The sequence below is a fragment of the Akebia trifoliata genome, chromosome 5, assembly GCF_017979445.1.
Source record: "Akebia trifoliata isolate Shusen 1 chromosome 5, ASM1797944v1, whole genome shotgun sequence".
NCBI lineage: Eukaryota > Viridiplantae > Streptophyta > Magnoliopsida > Ranunculales > Lardizabalaceae > Akebia > Akebia trifoliata.
In genome coordinates, this window is record NC_141379.1 from 33,719,023 (window position 1) to 33,738,651 (window position 19,629).

Genomic DNA, 19,629 nt, shown 5'->3' on the forward strand with positions numbered 1-19,629 from the left:
TCCAAATAAGAGAAATAGAGAGAAACTCATATATTTTTTTCTTCTATTCTCTCTATTTCTCTCAATCCAAACAAAATGTTAGGGAGGACCAAAGTTAAAAATACAAATAAAAAAATCTTTTTCTGAGGGCACACCTCTTGTGATCTCTCTCCCTCTCTCTATTGTCTTCTTCTTCTTCTCTTCCTAACGATTCTTTCGCTCTGTTTTCTTGATCTCCTCATCCTTTTATTTCAATGTCTCTCCCTTTATTCTTCTTCTTCTCTGATCCCCCTCCCTCTCCTCTAATCCTCCTGCTCCCTCTCCTATGATTCTCCTCCCTTAAATGAGTCGAAATTAGAATTTCGTCAAAAGTTGATCGCTTGAGTCATCGAAATTGTTGGAGGGTGAGAGGAGTGCCCTTTGACATGGAGTGCTCGTACAAAAAAATCGATTGTGAAGGGCCCTTGGAGTTTCATGGTGTGTCAATATAATTTCCCAAATTTATAATATAAGATTTGGTAGGTGGGAGCCAGGCCATTGCAATAGTGCAACACATGAGCGACTCATGAGAACCCCAATAGCAAGTTATTGTTGTGGGCCCAATATCAAATATTAAACTGATAAGAACAATTATTACACTTGATCTTAACCAAAAGGCCGGGAAAGATATGCTTTGAAATATGCCTCGACCTACCAATTAGGGTATACTACACCTTCAGTCCTTTCTATATCTAGTCAATGTGGGACTATGTCCATGCCATGAATTTATGGCAACCAAAAGAAAACAAACAAGCTTCCAAGTTCCAACGATTAAAAAGTTAATTAAGTTTAAGACCCTCTGATGTGATCAAATCCCAAAATTAAACCCTCAAAATAATCATAGCCGTTTGATCATTAAATGTGGCTTGTAGCCTATATGCAAGTAGTTGAGAGAAAAGAGGTCTCTTCTGAGTGAGTGCGGAAGTACAAGACCTGTCAAGTGGGGCATCACTAATAATAGAATGGTGTAGTCCATACATGTGCAAGAAACACATTAAAGAAGTTTGATTCTAAGAACTCCCAAATATGCCTCAAAGGGATCAAACCGTTCCAAATATTACCACTTTGGTCATGATTTCCATGAATCATATTATAATTAGCAGATCAGGTAAACGATTTGAACTAAGAATTTGGGGCAGGGGCCGCGCGAACGCGTACCCCCACAGTAACAAATAATGACGTAGACTCTCCCACTTGGGGAGATCTTAGGCGAACACCCCTCCTAAGTGCAATGGAGGTCACTAACCTAGGCCATGAACCTTCTTGATCGCCCATTGACCCCGTCCAGGTAAGTATGTTTTACCCTTCATCTTTAATTCTATTTTATACATCACCAGATGCTTCTCTTTCCTCATATGTTACCGATGTGGGACTAAAAGTAAAGCACCTGCAACCTTGAACTATCATACTTTTTAGATAGTTTTATGACAGCATGAATAAATATCATACTTTTTAGATCTTTTTGTCTATTCTCACTTGAGTTATGTTCATAATCATCCGAGATGCTATGCTATGTTTGTGGGTGCAGATTCCAGATTCTGGAATCCGCAAGATGATACTTCATATGATTCAGTTGGATCCAGATTCCCGACTATCTGCTGAAGGCTACTTGCAGAGCTCTGCAGCTGTTGTGTTTCCTTGCTATTTCTCCCCATTTCTTTTCCTGCTTGATTCCTCTTGATTCTGATACGAGGGTAAGGAACTTCTGCAAACCTAATTCCTTCTGATGAGCGAGTCCTAGTGACTTCAACTGTAATTTTTGTTGTAGGTTGCAGTGACGCAGAGCGCCTTCCTTGACATACATAAGCAAATGATGATCAATAGATCAAGTGAGGAGATGGGCACTGTTTCATGCTTATCTCCCAACTCTATAAATAATGAGCCTTTACAACCGATGGAGAATGCAAAACAGAACAGGAATTCTCTGAAGGATTCCTTGGGGAAGAAAGGAGAACTACATAAAGGCCTCTTTGGTGATCAGTTTCGTCTTGTTGGTGATATTAGTACACTCCTTAGGGATGTAGAAAAAAGTAACCATAGTTCTAGCACTAAGTCAGTACTTGAAAATGTGCCTAGTATTGCTTTGGGAGGTTCTGATGCTGGATCCGCATTTCCACAAAATCCTGGTCACATTAGTAAGCAATCTCCAGGCGAGCTTCTCAAAACTATTTCCAAGGGATTTAAGGGGAATGAGCATCCCCTTTTGAGAAAATTCACTAAAAGTGACTTGGATTCATTAATGTCCGAGTACGATAGCCAATCAGATACTTTCGGAATGCCTTGCTTTCCTGTCACCCAACATAATATGATCTGTGAAGGTATGGTCCTGATTGCATCACTATTATGTTCATGTATACGAAGTGTTAAGTTGCCACAGTTGCGAAGGGGGGCTGTACTCCTGCTGAAGTCATGTTCCTTGTATATCGATGATGAAGATCGCTTGCAGCGTGTACTTCCCTATGTTGTTGCGATGCTTTCTGATCCAGCAGCAATAGTGCGCTGTGCTGCCTTGGAGACTTTGTGTGACATTTTGCCATTAGTTCGAGATTTTCCTCCCAGTGATGCCAAAATTTTTCCTGAATATATTCTTCCGATGCTATCTACAGTTCCAGATGATCCAGAGGAAAGTGTGCGGATTTGTTACTCCAGCAATATTTCCAAACTTGCACTAACTGCATATAGATTCTTGATTCAGTCACAAAACTTGACCGAAGCGGGAGTTCTTGATAGATTGAATCCGCTCCAGAAATCATCAGCTCCATCTGTTGAGACATCGGGACGACTGCAGAGTGAGAGCAGTGATGCACAGCTTGCACAGTTAAGGAAATCCGTGGCAGAGGTTGTTCAAGAATTGGTAATGGGCTCAAAGCAAACTCCAAATATCAGGAGAGCGCTCCTACAAGACATCGGAAATCTATGCTTCTTCTTTGGCCAGAGGCAGAGTAATGACTTTCTGTTACCCATCCTTCCGGCTTTTTTAAATGATCGGGATGAGCATCTAAGGGCAGTTTTTTATGGACAGATTGTGTTTGTCTGCTTTTTCGTGGGTCAAAGAAGTGTGGAGGAGTATCTTTTACCTTATATCGAGCAAGCATTAACTGATACAATGGAGGCTGTGATTGTTAATGCATTAGAATGCTTGGCCATGCTTTGCAAATGCAATTTCTTGCAGAAAAGGATATTGATTGGCATGATTGAGCGTGCTTTCCCATTACTATGCTATCCAAGTCAATGGGTAAGAAGGTTAGCTGTCACTTTCATTGCGTCTAGTAGTGAGAGTTTAGGTTCTGTGGACTCCTTTGCTTACCTAGTTCCGTTAATACTTCCTTTAGTCCGCAGACAACCAGCTTCTCTAGCTTCAGAGAAGTCTCTCCTTTCATGTCTCAAGCCTCCGGTCTCAAGAGAGGTATTGTACCAAGTCTTGGAAAATGCCAGGAGTTCAGACATGATGGAGAGACAGAGAAAGATATGGTACAATTCGTCGCCGCAATCAAAACAATGGGAAACTGTGGAGTTGAAAAGGAGAGGATCAGAGGAATTAAATCCCATGAAGATATGGCCTGGCAAACAACCTGATTTGCAGGGTCACAAACCTGCCATCGGTGTCACGCATCAACTGGGGCTACCTGAAGCTGAGGATGATGAGGCTAAGTTAAAAGCAATGGCAAGTTTCATGCAAAATGCTTCAAGTGCAATTGACATTCGAGATCCTCTATGCTCGGATAAATTGCAGTTTTCCGGATTTACTTCCCCACATATTAGCGGTGGAAACAGTTTCAACTGTGATGGATCATCAGAAGGCATACCTTTGTATTCCTTCAGCACGGACAAGCGAGCCATGGGAGTTACATCTGCTGGATCTGATTCTTCATCTCCGGGAAGCTCCGTAGGAATTGGCTCATCATCCTTGCCTTGGATGGATACGGGTAACAAATCTTTTAGTTTGGCAAGTTCAGTTGTAGCACCTAAGCTTGTTTCAGGATCTTTCAGCATCAGTAATGGCTCCAAACAGTTCTACAAAGTTGTGAGGGAAGCAGAAGGTAGAGAAAATGATCAAAATGCTTACATTGGGAGTAAAAGTCAAGACATGGGTATCTCTGGCAGCCTAAAGGGGAGCTCATCCATTAATGTGGATGTACCCTCACCAACTGATGTAACAGTACTGCCACCTTTTGGGCGAGCATCATCAGTTCCAGACAGCGGATGGAGGCCTCGTGGGGTTCTTGTGGCACATCTTCAGGAGCACCGGTCTGCTGTTAATGACATTGCCATTTCAAATGACCATGCCTTTTTCGTAAGTGCATCTGATGATTCCACGGTCAAGGTATGGGATACCAAAAAGCTGGAAAAAGACATCTCTTTTAGATCGAGGCTTACTTATCCTCTACATGGAAGCCGGGCACTCTGCACTACAATGCTCCGGGGTTCTGCACAATTCGTTGTAGGAGCATGTGATGGCACATTACATATGTTCTCTGTTGATTACATCTCCAGAGGCCTGGGCAGTGTTGTTGAAAAATACTCGGGCATAGCTGACATAAAAAAGAGGGATGTGGGTGAAGGTGCCATTCTCAGCCTGTTGAATTACTCTACAGATGGCTGTCCGAGTCATACAGTTATGTACAGCACCCAAAGCTGTGGAATTCATCTATGGGATACAAGAGCAAATTCAATGGCGTGGATGTTGAAAGCAACTCCTGAAGAGGGCTATGTGTCTTCTCTTGTAACGGGTCCTTGTGGGAATTGGTTTGTGTCAGGGTCTTCGAGGGGTGTGCTTACTCTTTGGGACCTGAGGTTTCTTGTACCAGTTAACTCATGGCAGTATTCTCTGGTATGCCCTATAGAAAAGATGTGTCTGCTCATCCCCCCTCCAAATGCCTCGCTGTCTGCTACAGCAAGGCCACTGGTTTATGTAGCTGCGGGTTCTAATGAAGTTTCTCTCTGGAATGCAGAGAATGGAAGCTGTCACCAGGTAATTGTTAAAAACTATTGTTTGTTTTGCTATCTTTAGCTCCCATCCCAACGTTACTCCTCTCAAAAGTGATACTACCATTGTTTTCAGGTACTGAGAGTGTCAAACAATGATAGTGAGGCTGAAATGTCAGACCTTCCTTGGGCCTTAGCTAGACCTTCTAGCAAGTCCAATTCTAAGCAAGATATGAGACGGAATACGAATCCAAAGTATCGAATTGATGAGTTGAATGAACCTCCACCGCGTCTTCCTGGTATCCGTTCATTGCTGCCCTTACCTGGGGGTGATTTGTTAACTGGAGGAACCGACTTGAGGATTCGTTGCTGGGACCATTTCAGGTTTTGGTTGGAATTCTATTTTCCTCTTGGTGTTCTATTGTATATCTGTTTGGTCTAATCAACTCCTGTTTGACATTGTGTTTCAGCCCTGTTCGTAGTTACTGTGTTTGTGGGCCATCATTAAAGGGAATGGGAAATGATGAGTTGTATGAAACAAGATCTAGTTTTGGGGTGCAAGTTGTGCAGGTATGTCAAATAATTGTGGCAGATTCGGCTCCCCCTTTGAGAAGTTTGCTAAGTGATTGCATTTGCCTTTGTTTGTTCCTCTTCTTTGTCAAAGCTAGGATCAAAATTTTGGTGTCGGATCTTAGCCCCAATGTTCAAACGTCCATCTATTGAACAGTACCATATGTTTAAGCTTTGATTTCTTGGCCAAATCTACCACTTTCCCATGCTTAGCCTGAGTTCACGTTCTCACCCTGGGTGGAGTCTCCAGACACACTACTCGGAGAAATCAATGTCAAAATCTTGGCTTATTTTTATTGAGCTTCGACGGTTTGGTGTTGGTTGGAGTCTGGCAAACCAGCTTACTATGCACGAAGTGCTCTAAGAGGGAATCAACGAATTTTTATTTTTTTGATAAGAACAGATTTATTAGAAGAGGACAAGACGTCCTCAAAGAAGAGTACCACTTATTTATCATCCTAGTGTGGAATTTTCTCTTTTCTTTTTTTGAAAAAGAGTCGTGATGAATGAACGTGGTTTTTGGTATGTGGCAAGGGCACAGTACCATTTATATTTTTCTTCGGGATACACAGGAAAAAGATCTGCAATTCTTTGCCCTTGCCATGTACCAAACGCGTACCAAAAACCGTGTGCATTCATCATTATTCTTTCAAAAATCTAGTTTTTGGCACCAATGAGTCTGTCCAAAAGAATTTTGGGGTTATTTTATTTTGTTTTGCAAGGTTGTTTGGTATGTATGAGGGGTGAAATCTTCTGAAGATCCTGATGTCCTATGCTGGGGTTAGTAGGAAAGATTTAAATATTAGGATTTTTTATGATTAGTACAAGAGATCCTTGCCTGAGGTCTGTTACCTTATTGAGGATCTAATAAGGGACTGGATGCCTATTTCTAAAGAATTTCAGGATATCAAATTGGATGATTTTACTTCTGATTGGGAATTCTTCCTGTTTGTTTGAAAAAGATGTAATGGAATTAAGAAAGAAAGAAAGCTGCAGAGAGACGAAGCAGCCATGGCTGGACTCTGGAGTTTGAATAACCAATAATCTTTCCATTGACTTGTCGTCTCTATATTCTTGTTTTCTATGATATCTCTAATTTTAATACTTTTGTTGGGATACTAAAACAAAGACAAACAAGAAGCAAGCAAGCTTGATGTTTCAAAATTTGAGACTTGTTCTACAGGAAAGAATGACCACTTCTTTAGGTCATAGTTAACAAGAAACTCCTCCTCATCATGAGTGTGCACATCTCTCACCTCTTTTGTGACATTATTATTGCACTCTCCGGAGTTTTTTAAACCAACTTGTTTCTTGTTTGAACTTCTTTCATTGTTATGTGATCTATTTATCACCTAGGAAACTAGGTACATGAAAACTCTGAAAACCGTAATTTGCACCCCAAAGAGGAATGGCGGTTTGGGGATTAGAGTTTATCTAATAGAGCCCTTCTAGGCAAGTGGTTATGGAGGTTTGGAGAATAAAGGGATAGCTTGTGGAGGAAGGTGGTTTGTGCTAAGAATGGGGAAAGGAGGCTCGGGTGGTATAGCGGGGAAGCCAAAGGGACTTTCGGTTGCAGTGTGTAGAAGGGGATTCTCAAGGTAGCCGGTGATTTTGAGAAAGAGATCAGTTTTAGAGTGGGTTTAGGGGATAGAGTAAGATTTTGGGAAGATAGGTGGTGTAGGAATTTAACGCTATTAACTCAATACCCATCTTTGTACGTTTGTTCTTTGTATAGAAACTGTTCGATAAAGCATTGTTCGATTCGTAACGAGAACACTATTTCTTGGGATTTGGGGTTTGAGAGGAATTTCAATGATTGGGAGATAATCGAGGTAACATCTCTTCTAAATCTCTTGAATGAAGTTCAAATCAGAGAGAGCGATCAAGATAGGTGGGAATGGGTCAAGACTAAAGACAGGAGATTCACTGTTCGTTCTTTCTACAAAGCCATGATCCCAAGGTCGAAGACTATTTTTCCTATTTCTCTTATTTGGTCATCTCTTCTTCCCTCTGAGGTATCCTTCTTTGTTTGGCTTGCCTTCGTAGGGAGGATTCTTAGTTTGGACAATTTGATATCTTGTGGGTGGATCACTCCAAATTTTTTCCCCCTTCGTATGAGTGATGGCGAATCTGTGGACCACACTCTTCTTCATTACTCTTTTTCTAGTGCTATTGGACGTTTGTTTCTTTCTTTATTTCATATGTATTGGGTTCTCCCCAACAATTTTCTCTTGATGCTTGAAGGGTGGGCTTACAACATCTTCTCTAATAGAAAAAGACGCCTTTGGGCTATTCTTCCAACGGCCATTTCTTGGGGTCTTTGGAAAGAGAAAAACAATAGGGTGTTCCGGAGCAAGGAGAGCAATTCACATATGGTGTACATGGAGATTTTGGGCTGCTATTTTTTTGGGCCAAGTTAAGCAAGGATTTCTCCAGGATCTCTTTCAAAGATTTCCTATTTATATGGGATAGCCTGTGTAACTAGTGGAATTTTCTTTTGCTTTTATTGTTTTATTGCTTTTCTGCCTGGGGGCTTTCTCGGCCTCCATTGTATTGTTTTTCTCCTTTGTTTTTTATAAAATCTTATACTTATTCCAAAAAAAAAAAACAGTTTAGTAGCTTAGGAAAGAAAATAATTGATTTTATGAGACTAAATATCAGTTCACTTGCTATCAAGCAGGAGACGAACAGGAGACCTCAGGCTAGCAAGTCGACACAGAAAGCGCTCCTCACAGTTGCGGCCACTGATTCTGCTGGTTGCCACCGGGACTCTATACTCTCTATGGCTTCTGTTAAGTTGAATCAGAGACTCCTGATATCAAGCAGCAGAGATGGTGCCATCAAGGTTTGGAAGTAGCGCCCAAGCATTTAGGAGACTCACTGTATATAGGTTGGTGCAGTTCATTAACAAATGTATATTATGTAGAGGAAATATAACCTTATATGAAATGATGATTTGGCACATTTCTTCGCCATTTTGAAGAGTTCCTGATTTGCCCTTGTATGGCATGCAGGCAGAGGGACAGATTGAACTTGAAACCCAGCTATTCTCTCCTTCTTTTTTCTAGTAACAATTATTTTTTTGTGTAATAGAATTTCATCAATTGGTGCATGCAGAAGAAAAAAAGGTTGATATGGCAATATAATCTATCAACTATTATTATTTGCTTTGCCACCTTACGTGTTAATCTTGCCACCCTTTTTGACACTTCTCTGGTTTAAGGTTTATTGAGCCTCTTGTGTCAGCTTTTGAGGATTATTTTTTTAAACTTTTCAAAACATCACTGAGATACAAGATCACATTATTTATGGTTGTGCGCTCGATGGTTTTTGCTGAAGTGCTCACAAGATATACTGGCACAGCTTCCATGTTGAGGCAACGTTTGGGTGAGGAGGAAACAGAGATGATCTCGGCCAAAACATTCCAAGATATTCTAAAACCTTTTTTTTCTTTTTTCTGGGTTTAATTTTTGTTATGTTTTAGGTCGAAAGTAGAGTATTGGATCAACTAAACATTTTAAAACAGAACTAAACTTTGAACTATACCTCTAGATGCCTCTATGTTGTCCTTGTGATATATTGAATGGCTATATGGATAGGAACCCAATAGCTGATTTTCTGTTCTTTCATTTGTGTTTTTTTTAATGCCACTCGGATGGAAATCAAATCTTCTATAATTGAAATTGTGTTTATATGTGTTTTTACTGTCTATCCACATTCTTTTGGGTCGGTCTTCAATTCCTTTAGAACCTTCAACTTGATTATTTCTTTTAAAACTTTATCTTAGACAAGTGGTGCTAGTGCTCTTAAATCAATTAATTAGTAACTGAAGCTTAATCATTTTCTTCTTAAAGAGATCAGTCTTTCAAGCTCATAACTAATCAAACCATTGAAGGTTTAGCTCGATGTGCTTCGGGCCTTGGGGTCTTCTACTATGTTGCAGACATGCGTCTTGTAAGGACTGAGAGCAGCCATTAGAGGCAAAATACATGGCTACAATGTCCTAAAGCTTTAAAGTTTGTAGAAGATTAAGTTAGCACCGATGATTTGGTTTGTTTTCACTACCAATTTTTCTTCCATTTGTAATAAAAGGTACGATCGATCGATCGGCCATGAAAGTCACAATACCCACAATCTGTAGTTCATGTCACACCAAATAGTGGGCCACAAGTTTGTCAACGTTGGATCAATTGACTAGTTTGATTATAATTCTAAATTGTAGCTTCCTTAGGACCTGTTTGGATTAGCTCCGGAGAAGTTATAAGCAGCCTTAAGAATGTTTTTTTCAAAAACAAGCTTCGAACTCTAACGGGAACGCTCTCATCAGACTTATTTACTAAGATTACAATATAATACTGTATAACATGTCTCTCTGCCTGATTACTGAGTTTGGAGGTCACGCATAATCTTTCGAAGCTAGTGTTTTTTTATAAAATTATAAACTCGATAATCAAAAACAACAGAACCAATTAATCAGATTGCAAAAAGATCAAAAAAAAAAAAAAATTGTATATCAATGATAATGATATAACCAGTTAATGTGACCCCTGGCCCATTAACGACCACCACCCTATATATTCCCTTCATTTGATCTGATGACTCTTGATCAAGGAATTAGATCAGGGTAGTGATCCAATAAGCTAATTAACTAACGCTTCAATGGATAAATCTTCCAAAGTGCTCAAATTGAATGCAGATCAATTTTCAGTTTTCGTGAATATTAATAATTAAAAAAAATGGTTTGGATAGATTTTGCCCAACATACATACTTTTGGTTCTATTAGAACACTTAACCATAGAATAGAGTGGGTTAGGGCCTACTGAAAATAAACCCATATAGCTAATCCAAATTATTCCATGTAAAAGAGTCGAGTGATAATTAAATGTTTATAATCATTAATTATTAACATGAACAAATTGCTTCACTATGAGTATCAAAAAAGATGAATACAAGTTCTAACTTCATAAATCCCAACCCTCGAACTCCTCCATACACAACCCTCCTTCTGGCTCTCTCTCAAGCTGCTCTTGCAAAAGATCGATGTCTGATGGTAACATTGTTGAATGGTATTCACAATAATTTGGAGCAAATGTCGTCGATGTTAATGGCGGTGGTGGCGTGGAATTGTTGACGTGGACTGGGTCAGTACCAATGTAGTTTCCTGCTGAATTCATTTGGAAAGATGATGATGTTGGTGCAGACAGGTCGAAAAACTTATTATTGGTGGTATTGCTAATGTTGGTGTTGGAATTGTCTTCAATAATGGATGAGTTGGAGAAGTAAGTAGGTGGCAATGGAGGAAGCAATGGCATCGGAGGTCGAAAAAATACTGACATATCACTCATTATAATCTTATGCATCGAGGAATCATCAACGCTACAAGTAAGAAGATCATGTACTGGTGTTGGTGTACTCAAAGGTGTAGATGATGACATATCAGTACGCATGATGGGTGGTGGTGCTGCTGGAGCTGTATGATCACATTCTCTTTCTTCATCTGCAAGTACTCTTCTTCTTTTTGAAGATGACGATGACAAGATTGTATCCTCTTGAAACCCTAGTCCTTTTGGAATGTGCCTTGTGATCTTACATAGAACCCATTTGTTGTTCTGTACCACCCAAAAAATAAAAGTTACCAAACATAGAATTAGATACCAAACAAAGAATGAGATATTTAAGTACGTAGTAGTAAAGAAGATACATAAAAGGAAAGGAAAAGTCATGCACCTGTTGTTGATAAGAAGGGAGGGTATATTCGATCATTGTAAATCTCACTCTATCTTTACTTGAGACCGTATGATCTTCACTCTTATGATGAGTGAAAGTCAAGTTGGCCTTCATTCCAATAACTTGGTGTTGTGAGTCGAATATTTTGATTTTTGATCTTTGAATCTTCCACGTTCCTCGTCCAACTGTTCTATTCTTCCTCTTATAATCCTTGCAATCATCATTATGGTTGTTGTCTTTGTCTTTAATCCGAGTAAAAAAGAACATCGTATTGTTATCTGCAGAAGTGGCTTCGAATAATACGGATGGTTCTTCCTCTCCGTACAGATCTCTTTCAATTATTGGACAATATTTAGGTAAGAAAAATTCATCAAGAACCTTATTACGAAGATAATGAAAGATGAGTTCTTGATCGGTCGGTTGGAAATGAAAACCCACTGGAATTTGCATCTTATTCATCTATCGATTATCAGTCTGTAACTTGTTTCTTTTCTACCAAGCTTAACCGTAAGCTAAGATGTTCGTGTTCTTGATGAGAAAATACGGAAACACGTAGCCTAGGGTTAGGTCAGGTCTAAATATTTATCAAACTTTTTCTCTCTACTTAAGATTAATGCAAATGAGAGGAGTATGGGTGAACCTACATTTATAAGTAAATGTTTCCCAGTTAGACTTGGACTTCGACGAGTCGTAATAAGATGGGCTACTATCAGCTACTACTTCTATTAGAAATGGGATCGGATTTGCTTAGTACAAGATTAAATGGATAATTATGTCTAATTAATCTGTTCCTTTAATTGAGGATGTGCATAATACTTACACGTTCTTATCTTGATTTTTAATTAAATTTTTTTTTTCACTCATTCGTGAACTTGAAACTTGGCTGAGTTGACTAAACTTGATTGGGTATGGAATGGACCCAAAACTTGATGAAATAAGTTCCGTGTCAACTCATCTAAGTCAGTTAGAAAACATAAACGAGCTATTTGATTTTATAAAATATTTTTTTATGGAGAATAAAAGATAAATTAATATATTTTTTTTATATTTGATTAGCGAGTTTTTTTTTTTTTTTTACTCAACTCATTGGATATTCTACTTGGGTTGATAATAAATTATAGTGTCCTCTTAAGAGTTTCTATTACAATACCAAATTTTACTAAGTGCACCTCAAGATGTATGCTAATTCTTTGATGATTTCATATGAATTGAGATGCTCATGGAAAAAAAGTTAGCATGGCAATAGAATCTCTCTATTTTAATTGGGAGCCGACTATTAGTTGCACACCTATCTGGAGCCAATTGCATTCCAATCCAAAAAATTGCTTATTTTTGCTTTTAAAAATTAAAAATTGATCCCATCTCTCTTGATTATATATTTTCCACCAGTCTTGGATGGGTCGTACCCTAGTTAAGTCTCATGACCCTCTTATATTCATAGTTCTCCCAATCTCCATAAGATGGTCTTTTGGTGTAGTTGGTTGGTTAACATTGTATCAGAGCATTAGGTTCATATTAATTGTGGGTTCGAATCTTTCCACTCTTATGGGTGAGGGGGAGTGTTGAGTGTATATTTTCCCCCACTCTTGGATGTATCATATCCCAATTAAGTCCCGTGACACTCAAGATTGATCTTTTAGAGTAGTTGGTTGATTGACAATCCCTACTTGTTATGTCCTACAACAAAAAAAAAAAAAAAAAATTACGCTAATATTGAAGATAAATATTTCATCATTAACCACGGTTCCTACAAATTTATATTCTACATATAGATCACAAAATTTTAAATTTTGAATTTATAATTTATAAAGTTTTGATGTTGTGGTCGCTCTATGAAATTTCAAGATGAAGAAAAACAATGCAACTTTTAGTTTTTAGAGATGAAATTTTGACAATGTAGTTCAAGTGGATTTTTTTTTTTTTTTTTTGTAAGTAGTGAAGTGCAATTAGTACTGAGTGATCTGCAACTAGACAGTCCATCATAATTATCTTTCACGTCTATTGAAAGGGTGCCTTTGGGGTGTCAATGGACTGAATTTAAAAAGAAACTTAATATTGCAACTATATATAATTTGATAAAATCTGCAGAGTCAAGAAACATATAATGTGATTTTTTCAGAGAGTTCATATTGTAACATCAACTTTTTATAACTATATGTAATTTGATAAAATCTGCATGGTCAAGCACATCCAAATTATATTTTTCTCTCGAGCTTCTACTCAAGTGAGAAAAACTATTTGAACTCCAAAGGAATTGATTACAAGGAAGAAATTGAAGGTTGGCTTTTGTCATATTGCCATTGTTACTTATCCCTTCTTCTTAAATAAGTTTAACGGATGATTATCTTCTCATCATCTCAACCATTTAAAAAATAGTAGGACCCCAAAATGACTAACACTCTTGTAGTCTGAAATTTTACGTGTGTTTGACTATATTTTTAACTCATCGTGTTGTAATACCACTGAGTTGGCTAAACTCGATTGGATTTGAAGTGACTCACCCACCCAACCTGATGTAATAAACTTTTTGAGCCAATTAGTATGAGTTGGTTCCCTCTTATTCGACTCAATGGAGATCTAACTTGAATGGAGTTATGAGTTTTAAAAAATGGGAAAATTTTTTAGAGACTCTGGCAGAGGGATTTTTTTCTAAATAACTTAAAAACTGTATCTGATTGATTGTTTATAGTAAGTAGTAATTATATAAGAGTTATGCTGGGGTGACATTAGATTTACTACGATATTTACACTTCTGACATAGCCTACACACATAACTATAGACGCATTTCCTCGAGACACAAGTAAAAGTATTTACAATTATGTGGGCGCTTTGACGTCAAAAATGTAAAAAATCATAGTAAATCCAATGTCACCCCAGCATTAGTGAGCATATAACTACATTGAAAAGGTAAAATTGTCTTTTACTCATTTCTTATGGAAAATACTTTTTTTTTGAAGTAAATGGCCATTAGTCTTTTTGTAGGCAACTGGACCGTAGCACCCATGAGTTTGATAATTGGGAAAATGATGGTGAGCTGACACATCATCCTATTCATTTTCACTTGTGTCTAGAATTTGACACTTTTCCATGCAAATCTTCTTGGTTTATTTTTCTTACAAAGTTGAGAGTTATTGATATGGTTGGATTTAAAAGGTTGATCAGAATATGAAACATTTTTATGTATCATTTTCAGTGGTCGTCTTCTCTCTTCCTTGTCGTGCCAAACTACTACAAAGCCTCACATTTTTGTTCTAAACTGAAGAATTTGATGCACCAAGAGAAGCTATAGAGGTGAAAATTAAGGACTTGGAGGCATTAAATAGAGGCTGAAAAATACTAATCTGAAACTTCTAAACCCATCAAAAGTGATTTACAAATTATTGGTAAAAAATCAACAGTCCACATTCTAAATCACTTTTGATGGGGTTAGAAGTTTTAGGTTGAGCTGATTTTGAGGATGATCTCTATGATGAGAAGATCATCCTTAAAAAAATCAGCCCAATCTAAAACTTTTAACCCCATCAAAAGTGATTTAAAATGTAGACCATCGATTTTTTACCAATAATTTGCAAAATACTTTTGATGGATTTAGAAGTTTCAGATTGGGCTGATTTTTTGTGAGGATGATCTTCTCATCATAGAGATCATCCTCACAAAAAATCAGCTCAATCCAAAACTTCTCATCATACGTATGTTTTTACTTAAGTCCCATGATCCACCCTCATATATATATCATGAGGAATTGGTGTATAAATCAAAGCAGTCTTTAAGTGCTTTAGGCCAGTTCACGATGTAGGGAATGGGAGAAGAGTAAGAAATGCACCAATCCTGTAATAAAATGAAAAATTACAAATGTTTAAGATATTGTATGTTTCGAATATTTTAGTATTGTTTCGGATTCTCAAGAAATCAAAACGAGATTTTAAACTATGAACAAGACCCATTTTAGTATAATCTAAACCTTCCATTCCAATCATGAATGTTGTTCAGACCCACAATATTTAACAAGGATCATTTTTTTCAATAGATTCTATGATAGGGATGTACATTTTACCTGAAACTCGAACAGAAAGATGGACTGAATCGAAATCGATAAATATCGGGTTGAGTCTGGGTTTGCCCCTCCAAAACCAGATTGAATCTGCTCTAAGGACTGAAACCCAAATCTAGAACCGATTTATTATATTAGGTTTATTTTTACTAGTTTTAACACAAACTAGTGCTTGGCGAGTTGGTAAGACACGGTGGCCATACCACATCCAAGGTTTGACTTCACTAAATCCCATTTTATTTAAAAATATTTCAATACAAACCTTTGAGATTTGGTTCTACCTGGACCAAACCCAAACCTTAAAAATCCCAAAAAAAATTGGTTCGGTTTAGATTCGGTTTTGACCTTTAATATTTGAACCTAGACCGAAACCGAGATTTTCGGGTTGGTCTTGGTTTTAGCCATACCCAGACCGAACTCGAAAATTCGGTTCAGTCCGGTTTGGATTTACCCAAATGTACATCCCTATCCTATGATGCTGTGTTTGGTTACATGGACATGGATGTCCAACTCTAGGATGAAGACCTGTTGACAATTAGAACTATGTAACGGACACTTATAAGGCCATGAAAATCCCTGAAAGGTCCAATTGTTTCCACTCTAAAGATATTTGAGGAATTCGCATATCTTTTTTGCGCGTAGCAAATCCCTGGTCGCCATTGAATCCTAAGATATCTTTTCTTCCTCAAAAAGAGCTTGCCCGTCTTATCCATGCACCCCTCTCCATCTAATTGTCTTGTCTCGTATCCTTTCACGAGACTTGGCATGCATTGCCTTTTGGATTTCCCATTGAGATTAACTCCCAATTTATGATCTTAGATTACTCACTCCAAAACGGCTTCGATATCAACAAGCAGATCAACCAACCCCCACCAACATAGCAACCCCTTCACTCCAAAACGGCTTCGACATCAACAAGCAGATCAACCAACCCCCACGAACATAGCAACCCCTTCCCCTCAAATGCAGTTCAGTCCCAAAACCCCCCCTCAAATGGAGTTTAGTCCCAAAATTTGAATGAAACAAGGCCCATGTTAAGCTTTTACCATCCCTAAACCATATTATAATTATAATTAGCTGCTAAGGTAAACGATTTGGACTTAGAATTGGGGCAGGGGCCGCGCGAACGCGTACCCACACAGCAACAAATAATGACGTAGACTCTCCCACTTGGGGAGATCTTAGGCGAGCACCCCTCCTAAGTGCAATGGAGGTCACTAACCTAGGCCATGGACCTTCTTGATCGCCCATTGACCCCGTCCAGGTAAGTATGTTTTACGGTTAATCTTTAATTCTATTTTATACATCACCATATGCTTCTCTTTCCTCCTATGTTACCGATGTGGGACTAAAAGTAAAGCACCTGCAACCTTGAACTACCCCACTCACTCGCCAGTCAACACATCAGTAGTGCGTGATTAATTATGAGAGCTCTTACTGGCTCTTCAACTTTTACTGATTCCAACCCGATTTGTTAAATTACTTATCACACCCCAATTGAACGTGATTAATTATAAGAGCTCTTACTGGCTCTTCAACTTTTACTGATTCCAACCCGATTTGTTAAATTACTTATCACACCCCAATTGAAGATTAAAACAGACCATTCAATCATTATTTGGCTCAAATTATAATCTTAACATTATAACACTCCTTCAAATCATTTTTATAGTTGTTTACAATTATGATTAGGCTCGTATAAAATCTTAAACCCAAAAAATAGAAGTCTAGCAAAAAAATAAAAAACAAGAGAGCTTCTAAATTCTAAATCATGAGCGCAGGAGAATTGAGGTGCGATTTGATGATATAAGTAAGTCTCCCATCTTTTACAATAAATTCAATTTTCATACATGGTTTTACTAACTTAATTATCCATCTTTCGCATTAAAATTAAATTGTCATTATGAGCTTTAGTTGTTATGTCTATCAGTACTATTTTGTAGGTTAAAATTGGTTAGGGACCGCATAAACGCATGCCCCTCACTAAAAAAAATAATGATGTAGATACTCTCACATGGGGAGATCTTAGGCAAGCACCCCTCCCAGTGCAATGGAGGTCACCAACCTAGGCCATGGACCTTCTTGACCATCCATTGACCCCATCCAGGTATGTATGTTTTGCTCTGGGTCTCTTCTCTGTTTTTATATATTGTCTTTTTTCTTCCGTGTATCTCATTTTCCGATGTGGGACTAATATCAAAGTATTTATAACTAGATGTATCATTTAATCGGAATCATTATTGAGAACCCTAGTTATGGTTCCCTCTTTATTGGAACCGATTAGAGTTGGGTCTAAAATAGAATCGGAATTGTCTTTTTTTTTTTTTTAATACTGTAGATGTTTTAGTGATTTCTTTTATTTTAAATTAATACATGTTATATAAAACTCTTTAATTTTTCATATAAACAATACATGGAGCCAAATATTATAAAGAAAAGAGTAATAAAAGGTGTTTGCATGGCATGATGAGTGCCGATGGAGAGTTGTACTAAGGAATTCAAACATGGTTTTAAAACTCGATTTCTCGTCTCATCTTGTCCAGGCCTAAGACCGAGTTGTCTAGGACAAGTGTTCCAATACGTTTGAGACATCTCATTCAAAAAATAAAAAAAATTGAACGTGAGGTATTAAATCTCAATTAAAAAAGTGACTTGTAAGTTGGTCTCGTTCAGCTCTAATACCGAGTTAACTCGGATGATATGTCTCGGTCTCGGACAAATTTTAAAACCATGGATTTAAATGGGGAGTTTGTTATTGGTTTTAGTGATTTTTTGTTTTTTTGTTTCTTTTTGGCAAAATTACTAATAGACTAATTTTTTGTGCTTAAAGTTGTAATCTATTCCCACCACATTATAACTTTGTTATTATTGATATGAACTCTTCTACTTTTCAATGTGGTTTATACGTGTGGGCTATCATTGGTCTATTGAGCATCAACTACGGGTCACTCTAGAAAGACTTAAAATTATAATTTAGACAATTTTTTCTTATATCAAGAGAAAATAATAAAGTTCTTTTAATGAGAAAAAAATAATTACAATGCTTTAGCATTGTTTGCTTAGAATCACATAAAAATAATGCTCGTTGTTAATTGAGTTTTTATTATTATTATTATTATTATTATTTTCTTACCCTTTTAATTACCTCCATCAAGCTTTCAAGGGAATAATTTTTGTTAATTTTTCAAAGGCTGTATTTGGATTGAGAGAAGTGGAGAGAAGAGAAGGGAAGAAAAACTCAAATTCTATCCACCATGTTTGGATTGATAGGAGAGAACTTGGGACAACTTTGAAACTTTAAAATACCTTAAAATAGATGTAGAGGCAAATTTGAAATTATAAAATATTTTAAAAGGGTTTCTCTCCCCTTCTCTCCATTTTTGGAGAGAAATAAAACTCACATTTTTTTCTCTCCTCTTCTCACTAATTCTTTTCTCTTTTCTCCCCATTTAACATATTCAAACATGAGAAATGGAGAGAAATTCATTTATTTTATCTTTTCTTCTCTTCTCTCCATTTCTCTCAATCCAAACACAGTTTTAGAGAAACAAGTTTGTGTAAAAAAATTATGTCCTAAATATACTTGGATTCCAATTCTGTTAGAAACCAAAATGACTTAACTAATAAAAGAGTCATGATTTTCTAACTCCCCCCCTGACAAATTCCCCCCAAACTCTCTTGACATGACTATGCATAGAACCATAGATTTTTCCCCGAGATACACAATTACACATCCCCATAAATATGTGCATGTGTGTATCCTGAGGAAATCTATGTAATTTCGGCCGTTCATTTAATTGTAGGCGTCCAACAACTAACGACCTTGTAATATTGAATTAAATTTTAAAACTCATCATGTTGAAACTCGGCCAAGTTGGCTAAACTTGATTGGAGTTTGAATGGTTCCAAATTTGATATATATATAATATGAAAAAACAAACTCTTTGAGTCAATTCGTCTGAGTCACCTAATAATAAATTGAGTAGCCGAGTTATTTGATTTTATATATATTTTTTTTTTTTTTTTGAGGAGAAAATGGGATTTGGATGTTTGTCACTTCCTGATAGTATGTTCATATTGGCCCTGCCCAAAAGTGCTGCCAAGAGAGTACCAAGTAAATTATTCTTCATAGAGTCATGCTGATGTGTTTCTCAAGATACAAACAAAAAAATATCTATGGTTATCTGTGAACCTCCATGTCAGAAATGTAAAAATTACAGTAAATCCAATGTCACCCCAGCATTAGTGTTCTTCATATGTGAGGTGGTATAAAGTAGTAATGTTATGGGACGTTTTTCATCATTAGAAATTCCTTCTTTTTTTTTGGTTTGGTTG

The 19,629-nt window shown here is 37.4% G+C and overlaps 1 protein-coding gene, 3 non-coding genes and 1 pseudogene across 4 annotated transcripts; 1 reads left to right on the forward strand and 4 right to left on the reverse strand.

Moving 5' to 3' along the window:
• Positions 1-498: 498 nt before the first annotated feature.
• LOC147402411 (U2 spliceosomal RNA) lies at positions 499-649 on the reverse strand (annotated as a pseudogene).
• Positions 650-1,154: 505 nt separating this feature from the next.
• On the reverse strand, positions 1,155-1,314 carry LOC147402412 (U1 spliceosomal RNA). The gene has a single exon (XR_015178988.1). It is a non-coding gene; the product is annotated as a U1 spliceosomal RNA (small nuclear RNA).
• A 196-nt stretch (positions 1,315-1,510) lies between these two features.
• Positions 1,511-8,689, forward strand: LOC147402413 (serine/threonine-protein kinase VPS15-like). Its single transcript, XM_086444058.1, is given in 6 exon segments — positions 1,511-1,677; positions 1,679-1,712; positions 1,787-4,990; positions 5,081-5,328; positions 5,415-5,514; positions 8,195-8,689. Coding segments are annotated over 6 exon segments (3,915 nt in total). The 5' UTR covers positions 1,511-1,525; the 3' UTR covers positions 8,372-8,689.
• Positions 8,690-16,405: 7,716 nt separating this feature from the next.
• On the reverse strand, positions 16,406-16,566 carry LOC147402414 (U1 spliceosomal RNA). The gene has a single exon (XR_015178964.1). It is a non-coding gene; the product is annotated as a U1 spliceosomal RNA (small nuclear RNA).
• A 682-nt stretch (positions 16,567-17,248) lies between these two features.
• LOC147402415 (U1 spliceosomal RNA) lies at positions 17,249-17,409 on the reverse strand. Its single transcript, XR_015178966.1, has one exon. It is a non-coding gene; the product is annotated as a U1 spliceosomal RNA (small nuclear RNA).
• Positions 17,410-19,629: the final 2,220 nt, after the last annotated feature.